This window comes from Oryza brachyantha, chromosome 6 (genome assembly GCF_000231095.2).
Source record: "Oryza brachyantha chromosome 6, ObraRS2, whole genome shotgun sequence".
NCBI classification, from domain to species: domain Eukaryota; kingdom Viridiplantae; phylum Streptophyta; class Magnoliopsida; order Poales; family Poaceae; genus Oryza; species Oryza brachyantha.
The window spans coordinates 4,793,406-4,801,721 of NC_023168.2; the positions used below are offsets into that span (position 1 = coordinate 4,793,406).

At 42.0% G+C, this 8,316-nt stretch overlaps 2 protein-coding genes across 3 annotated transcripts; one reads left to right on the plus strand and one right to left on the minus strand.

Annotated features, from left to right (window-relative positions):
* Positions 1-220: 220 nt before the first annotated feature.
* On the plus strand, positions 221-4,432 carry LOC102722404 (HVA22-like protein a). Of its 2 annotated transcripts, XM_015838506.2 has the most exons (6): positions 221-459; positions 2,001-2,027; positions 2,115-2,237; positions 2,609-2,849; positions 3,808-3,861; positions 4,055-4,432. In XM_015838506.2, exons 1-6 carry the CDS (start codon positions 404-406, stop codon positions 4,070-4,072), a joined length of 519 nt encoding a protein of 172 aa, XP_015693992.1. In that variant the 5' UTR covers positions 221-403; the 3' UTR covers positions 4,073-4,432. The 2 variants fall into 2 exon arrangements, with proteins under 2 accessions (XP_015693992.1, XP_006655932.1); XM_006655869.3 differs by having other exon boundaries at positions 3,808-4,426.
* A 2,269-nt stretch (positions 4,433-6,701) lies between these two features.
* Positions 6,702-7,761, minus strand: LOC102722128 (transcription factor ILI4). Its single transcript, XM_006655868.3, has 2 exons — positions 7,452-7,761; positions 6,702-7,352 (listed from the first exon to the last, which is right to left on the minus strand). The coding sequence occupies exons 1-2, from the start codon at positions 7,560-7,562 to the stop codon at positions 7,200-7,202; spliced, it is 264 nt and encodes an 87-aa protein (XP_006655931.1). The 5' UTR covers positions 7,563-7,761; the 3' UTR covers positions 6,702-7,199.
* Between the last annotated feature and the right edge of the window lie 555 nt (positions 7,762-8,316).

Sequence of the window (8,316 nt, forward strand, 5' to 3'; positions counted from 1 at the left end):
CACCCCCACCTTTAGGCCCACTATATCCGAGTTTGGCTGGGCCAAGAAATCTGGCCCCGAAGAGAAAGCCTCAAACCTCTCGTGGCGGCCCAGCGAATCTCAGACCACCAAGACGACGCGGAGAGTAGCTGACCAAACTAGCTGTGGCTGGTCAGCGGCGCCAGAGACTGGCAAGTGGGTCCCACCCGAACAAGCTGCATCCCGGCGAGAGAAAGGAGACGGAGAGGCATCTCGAACTCGAAGAAAAGTGAAAAAAGCAGCCTCCTCCTCCTCCCGAGCAACGGCTCTCCAGTCTCCACTAGCGCTCCCAGCTCCCGAGAATCTCTCCCGCTTTTTTGAGCTCATCCGTCGGGCCGGCGGAGGGAGGTGAGGGGAAGCGGAGGTGGAGCGGAGGGGTGGCGAGATGGGGTCCGGATCTTTCCTCAAGCTGCTGGCCAACAACTTCGACGTGCTCGCCGGGTACGGGGGGTTCTTTTCCCTCTTTTTCTTGCTTTTCTCCGTCGCCGATCCGTTTGGTTCGTCGCTGGATTTGGTGGTGGCTTGGTAGGGTTCGTGTGTTGATGCTGCGGGGGATTCGGGAGAAGAACTAGGTGATTGTAGTTGTGCGGTGCCGCCGGGGATCTTTGGGGGTGGTTCTTTAGGTCGTCTTGTGAGCGCGTTTGATTCATTTGGGATGCTGATTGCGCAGGAAAATATACCTGAATATGTTTTGGAGAAATCGAATACCGCGGCGCGTTACTTGCTATGAGAAAGATTGTGATGGGATTTGGAGCCTCCATTAATTTGTGTGCTTGGTAGGGTAGTATGGCAGTAGGGTTTATGTTACAGGTGAAATTAGCACTAGGGATGAGAGCTGCGAGTGAAAGATTCTTGCTTTTCTCTTTCTGATAATCGTGGAAGGATTGGAACTTCCTTGCAGAAAGTAACCTGCTTGAGAACTTAGCGTACAATTATATAGAGAAATGATAGGCTTGCTTAAGTTCTCTTATAAAATTTTACCAATAGCTACTCTCGTCTGAGTTCCTGTTTGTGGTGCCACATGAAACTTTGCTGTCAGTAACATTTTTTAAGGAAGAAATATTCATGTATGCCATTGTTTGATTGTTTATTCAAAAAGTCAATTGAAAGACCCTTTTATTATGGTGAGTGATGTAGCAGAGTTGAGTGTAGTACTGTAATCAATGTCCTAATATCAAAGTTCATATCTATATTCTTGTACCGATGCTTCCTCTGGAAGCATATGGAGAAAGTCACAGGGGTCGCTCACGTTGCACCATTGGGTCATTCTCTTTTCCTTAAGGGTGATTAGCAGTTGTTAACATGATGTTTAGAAATTTTCATCAAGGTCATTAGGCCCCACTAAATATATAGTAGCACTGCCCCTGCATGAATTTATCTTACTATGTTATCATGTTTCGCCGAGTCAGCAGTTTTGTTATGCACAACTTGGCTAGCTGTCAAACTGGTGGTTAACACGCCGTGTTACCATGCGATTGCGGATAATAGAAATGAATGTTTCTTGTGTACTTATTTACTAGTAATTATCATGTATCGACTGCTATATCTCACAACGATGCAAAATTAGCTTGCCCACAGGACCAATGCTGCACAGATATTAATTATTAGCTTAGCTAGCAATTAAGATAGAGTTTAAATTTCTGTTTTTATGCAAAAGAAGCTTCTTTGAACTGTTTTCTTTGTTATAATGTGAATTACAATATTGTATGTTAAATTGTTTTTTTAGCTCTCATGGTTTATGTTTCCTTATTTTTATTTATCATGGTAGCTTTCTGTACATTGTTGTGTTGTTTTAAGGTAATAGAAAAAAATACCTCTTGGTTGACTATATATAATGCAAGTAATCACTGATCATGACATGTATTATCTAGAGAATTTCTAAGTCCAGTTTATTACAGAAAAACTGCAGCATATTTTTTTAATGTTAATTCTATATTTGAAGGCTATCAGTGCTCATGCGCTTCTTTCTTTTACCTTTGCAGGCCATTAGTTTCACTTGCTTACCCATTGTAAGTATTATCTGTTGTAAATTCAATGTTCATTTCTATATATTGATTTTGAGGTTATTATAATTTTTACTTTTCACGCTTCTGCAGATATGCCTCTGTGAGAGCTATAGAAACAAAATCTCCTGTAGATGATCAGCAATGGCTGACTTACTGGGTGTTGTACTCGTTTATCACTTTGTTTGAGCTTACTTTTGCTCCAGTAATTGAATGGTAATGGCCATTCTCCTGGGTCAGGAGATTTTTTTTTTCGGGGGGTCTTACTGAATGCATTTATTATGATTATTTAGCATTTGATCTCCCTCAACAACTTCAGTTTTAGCAACATATCTTGTGAGTACCTTGCAGTAGCGAGTTGATAATATATTAGACCGATGAGACATGATTGACTCTAATAAATGTTTTCCTTGTTTTTTTGCTGATATTACTATTGTTCTTTTACTATCATTATTGGAGATGCACATATTTTACATGTTTTGCAGTGATATTTATGATTTTTTTTACTATCATTATTGGAGATACACACGTTTCACAAATCAAGAGGTGAACAAAGAATTATGCTTACTTTAGGTTGTTGCTTGCAGGCTTCCTTTCTGGTCCTATGCAAAGTTGTTCTTCAACTGCTGGCTGGTCTTACCTTGCTTCCATGGTGCTGCCTATGTTTATGACCACTTTGTGCGGCCAATGTTTGTGAATCGTCAAATAGTAAATGTCTGGTATGTCCCAAGAAAAGAAAAACTAAGCAAACCTGATGATGTGCTTTCAGCAGCAGAGAGATATATCGAACAGAATGGTCCAGAAGCGTTTGAAAAACTCATCAGCAAGGTATTCTTGTTCAAAACTAAAATTAGCACAATTATTAAGGAATGCTCTCGAGTATATGGTTGTTATTCTTTATTTATCATATCCATCTAGAGTGTTTCGAGCTCTATGTGAGGACTTCCAACAAAATATAACATGGGTTTTGGTTTGAATTTTGAAAGCTAGCAACATCCTCAAGGCACACTGGATGTATAAGAAATAAGATATTACACATACATCGTTACATATTTGGATGAACCATGTTTCGAATACATTCTCTTATATGCAGCTAAAATTTCCTAAGCATTACCTCTAATCAATGCAAGATGTCTCGCTTTTGCCTATGATCTCATTTGTAGTGATTGTTACTTGTTTACATGCTAATCTGAGCATTTGTTTTTATTGAACACCAAACAAATGGTATTTGGTGTAACATAGTATGTCAACTGTCCGTTCTTCTTTAATTGCTTACGTTAGTATTTTCCATGAATGCTTTTATAATATTCCCCCCATAGCTCTATATTGCTACAGATGTCATACTTTTTACATTTCTTGGACATGTTTTTCTGGGTAAATATATGGTGGAAACCCAACATAGCTGAAAACTTGTGTAAACCATGACCCACATGTGCCTAAGATGATGATGAACAACTGTGTAAAAAATCTTATCCAAATTTGACTTTGTTTGTGAGATATAAAATTTATAAATTTTGAACCAAAAAATAGTCTTGTCGATTTGCTTGTAGTTTCTCATTTTGGTATCTTACAAAGTCGAATTTGGACTAGATTTTGTACACGGTTGTTCATCATCATCTTATCAGCATGTGGGATTTTTTATGTGTAATTTGAGATGACTTTTTGGGCGTGGTTTACACGAGGAGTTTTCACCTAAGTGGGGGGTTTCTACCATACATTTTCCTTGTTTATCGCATCTTTATGCTGCTCCTCTTTCTTAACTAATACTTGTTCACTCTTGTTGCAGTCTACAAGGGGTTCAAACTCCAAAAGAAAAACGAAGCAGTCTATCTTGGAGGAGGTAGAATCTGAACACATAACCAGGGCTGAAACAGAATCGTGGGGTGAAAATCCATTCTACGATAAAAATTATCGATACTAAAATAACATGTTCTTCAGGATCATGTGCTCACTGGGTTTAGCATAATGTTTACTACTCCTGGCAAAATCTAGGATCACATGTGGTCTTACAAAGTTGCACCTCTACTTCCCAGGCTGCCTATCTGAGCTAAGGAAAAGCTTTCCACGCGATCTGACTTGTGGATTGTACTTCGATGCATCACATCTACTGAATCGGATTCATTCCCAGTCCCAGAACAATTCTGCATTTGCTAAACTATTGTAAATATGTGCTAGTGTTGACAATATCATTTAGTTTTTAGATTATGTCATGTAGTTTGTCTTGTGTGTGAGCGACAGATTTCTGGACTTGGTTTGCTGTTGTATTTTTCCTTCTTGGACAAGGGCCAGAATTGAAAAAGTCTTCTCGAGAATGCAGATGCCTATGTTGTGCTGCTCGCAAGGCAGAGGAGATGTTCGCATCCCCTGCATCAGTCTGCTGTGTCCTAGCAGGACACATCTTTCACCTGAGTACAAATAAAGCTCAGTCACTGAATCCATTGAGCTTAATCCAACGAGTGGTTGCTAATCAAGGCTTTCCATCTCTGTACTAAGTGTACAGCAGAGATAGTGGTGGTGACAATTTCTTTAGGCTCTTAACCTCACTAAAGAGTTGCATTAAAACTCAACCTGAGTTGCTACAGTCTTAGGTTGCTTTTGAATCAACACTTTCTTATGAAGCTTCCACAAACAGGGCCTCAATGCGCAAGGTGTACAACATCACAGTAGCTAAACTTTTGATCAATTGTTCGAATCTGATGCTACTGGCAACCGTGGCTGGGCTCAGACAATGAATGATCTGCAATCTGTCTGGTGTCTACGATCGGATCGGTAACCAAGCACCTGAACTTTCACCTTTCTCTGTTTCTCTGTGGCTAGGCCAAACTCTTCACAAGATCATGAGTAAAAAAAAAGGCCAAAAAAATCGTCCACAGCTGAAAACGAACACAGCGACATTGGTTGCCATCCTCTCAGCTGACGTACTGGCGTCGCTGTGAGGCCAGTGATGGTAACATCATAACATGCACAAGTTTATGCCTCTCCATCAACGCAGCAGTGCTACAGTTAGACGAGAGCAGAACAAGATGGTAGCATCATTAAACATGCGCGCCTGCTCCCTCCCCATCACGTAGTACAGATGGGAGAGCCAAAGATGAAGGCGGCAGAGTCTAGTCCACACACACATTGCAAAATTATTTAACAGCAACGAAAACGATGAGACAGTGACAACTACGGCAACAATCAGCGCGAAAAGGTCGGAGTTGTTGTGAGCCATTTCTTTTTTTTATCCCAAAGACCGATCAATTCCTCTCTTAACAAGACCTTGCACGTAAATGACCATTTGGCTATAGCTTCTTTTGAAACGAAGGTCGGGTTCCATTATCACAAAAATACACGTGGCCACACATGCTCAACACAGTCCAGCCTATGCAGCAGTGTAGCATTGCAGCTAGCCAGTACTCCCTCTAATTAAAAACATTTGTCGTTTAGGACAAGATTCAGTTAAAATTCTAAAATTTTGATAACCAATATTTCATTAGAATAAAATTAACTAAGTTTATGATATTATCATAGTATATTTTGAGGAAAGTGTATTTTATTTTACATTTAAACTAAGAATTTAAAAACAATCAATGGTCAAGATTTTAAAAAATGGACCAAAGCTTTACCTAAATGATATCCCCTCCGGTTTTTTTATTTGACACCGTTGACTTTTAGATCTATGTTTGATCATTCGTGTTATTTAAAAAATATATATATAATTACTAATTATTTTATTATGATTTAATTTGTTACTATAAGAACTTTAAGCATAACTTGTGATTTCATATATTTAGATAAAAATTTTAAATAAGACAAGGATCAATAAGTTAACCGCATCGAATAGAAAAAACCGAAGTATATTTTTTTGGCCGGAGGAAATACTAGTACTAAATAGCAGCATGAGTGGTAGCCAAGTAGTGCACTACAGCCTGCGCACCGGCCGGTCAATTCCTCTTCCCTTTTCCGCGCAGGCAGCCACTTGATCCCATCTTCCGTACGGTTGCAAACCCGATCTATGTAGCAAGAGAGCCATCCATGCATCGATCAATCCGCATCATATCGTCGTCGTTGTTCGGCACGGATAGAAATCAAGAGCTATATCATAACTCCTCTTCTCTATGGAGTCCGTGTTCATGTGAGGACTACAAACAAATTAAACGACAAGCTAGCGTGATACCATAACTCCGATTTCGATTGGCCTTTAATGTGTGTGTTCAAGCGATCGGTAATGGCTAATCACATGGTGTAATGGCACTCCCATGGTCGAATGTGTCACAGCAGAAATTCGATTAGATTGATTGATTCAGACGCGGTGGTATGTAATATGCTTTTGACGGTGATATTTGCTCCAGTCCAATAAAAATTATCTCGAGATACCGGTATCTTATAGTACCAAATTATTTATGATCGTTGAATCTAACAATGTTCATACTGCTCAGCTAAATGCAACAATAAAAAACGATTTAGCGTCGTAAGGTAGCTGTACCTCAAGATACTTTTTATTTGACCGGAACAAATCTCTTTGATGGCGGTATATCGATGGGTAGCTAGCGGTCGGTCGGTTGTCTGGAGGAAAACAACTCGATCCAAAACCGCGAACAACAACAATTAAGCTTACTGAAAAAGACAGGAAAAGAACCAAAAAAAAAATGAAACACAAAAAGATACATGACCATGAAACTTGGGACTATATATCTCTATACTGCAGAGGATGAGGAAATCAATAATTGAGCAAATCAACCAACATGTCATGACTCACATGAGAGAAGATCGATATGATCAAGCTGCAGGTGGGGGTGATCATGGAGCTAATCAAGCAGCTACTGTAAATAAATTACTTAATTAGGCAGCCGGCCCTAGCTAGCTAGCTAGCTAATGCTCCTACAGATCAAGTGAACTGAAGTAGTAGTACCGATCAAGCCAGCTGCATGCCTTAATCATCATCATCATTAGCGTCTTCATATGAAGAACACCGAGATATCTATAGATCTATAGGTTTGGCTAGCTAGATCAGATCTTGGCATGCATCATGCATATGTGTATGCATGTACATATATATATGTAGCTATTAAGGTATAGGCACGAGCTGCATATATCTCTTGGCCTGTACGTGCTGACAGAACATGATCAGGATCAGGGATCGAGGAAGAAGAAGGTGGTGAGACTGATGAGATGAGATGAGCTGCAGGTAGGTAGCTAGCGGAGGAGGCTGCGGATGATCTCGGCGCCGGGGCTGTTGTGATCCATGCCGGCCATGAGGTCGGAGAGCCGGTCGCTCAGGTCGTCCACCTCCCGGTGCAGGCTCTTGATGTAGCTGCACGTCTCCTTCAGCAGCTTCGTCGTCGACGCCTGCATTTCCATGGCGACATTAGCACAGCTCACGCGTCGATAATCACCTGCTGCTAGCTTAGCTAGCTTCGCTAGCTAGAACTGTGCTGGAGTACGCACCTGGTTGCCGCCGCGGCGGCGGGAGCTGGGGAGGAGGGACTGGAGCTTGGAGATGAGCTCGTTGATCTCCTCCTCCGACACGGAGGAGCGCGCCGACCTCCGGCTCGACATCGTCGATCGGGCGGGCGGCGGCCGGCGAATGCACGCGGCTAGTAATTCGCTCACTGCAGACCGAACGATCAACCGATCAACGGCAGAGCTGCGTGAGATCGATCGATCGCTGTATCTCTCTCCCTCTCTGTGCGTCCCGATGGCTATCCGGAGAGCTAGCTAGCTCGTTGCTGAGGTGTGTGGTAGGAAGCAGAAAGGGCGAGGGGGCCGGTATTTATAGTGAGATTTCGACAAGGGAGTGAGCGATCGAGCTGCATGCCGATCTGAAATCATCCTGATTGATTATTACTTTCACAGAGGCGATCGATCGAGCGAGCTAGGAAAGATATAATTAATTAACTAAGACGACGATGGGAGCTAGCAAAGACAGCGGCAGTAAAGTAGGGATCCGATCGAGTAAGTGTAATTAAGGGAGTGGGCGATGGAGCTCGCAGCTGCCTGCCTGCCTGCCGGTTGCGAGGAAAGGGCAGATGGGGCGCCGGGCCCCCGGTGTCCCTCTCCGGCCTCTACACACACTGGATGCCCGCTGTCCCACCTGCTTAGCCGCTGTGGCCTACCGGCGGATGGGTTATTGTGTGCTTATTATTTCGGTTACTCGGCTTCTAAACGGCAAGAGCCAGAGCCAGTTGTTTATGGCTCTTTATTTGCCTTCTTGTTAAGCTTGCAAAAAAAATTATCTTCATCTTTCATGCCTACTTCAAGAGATTTTTCATCCATACTTTTCTATTACGATGATTGTTGGACTCACGAGACA

What these genes read in the sequence shown, in the direction of transcription:
- LOC102722404 (XM_006655869.3), top strand. Translation starts at nt 404, where the DNA reads ATGGGGTCCGGATCTTTCCTCAAGCTGCTGGCCAACAACTTCGACGTG. An exon ending in AACTTCGACGTGCTCGCCGG is followed by an intron (nt 460 to 2,000) that starts GTACGGGGGGTT and finishes TTACCTTTGCAG; the next exon opens with GCCATTAGTTTCACTTGCTT. An exon ending in TTGAAAAACTCATCAGCAAG is followed by an intron (nt 2,850 to 3,807) that starts GTATTCTTGTTC and finishes CTCTTGTTGCAG; the next exon opens with TCTACAAGGGGTTCAAACTC.
- LOC102722128 (XM_006655868.3), bottom strand. Translation starts at nt 7,562, where the DNA reads ATGTCGAGCCGGAGGTCGGCGCGCTCCTCCGTGTCGGAGGAGGAGATC. An exon ending in GCCGCCGCGGCGGCAACCAG is followed by an intron (nt 7,353 to 7,451) that starts GTGCGTACTCCA and finishes ATGGAAATGCAG; the next exon opens with GCGTCGACGACGAAGCTGCT.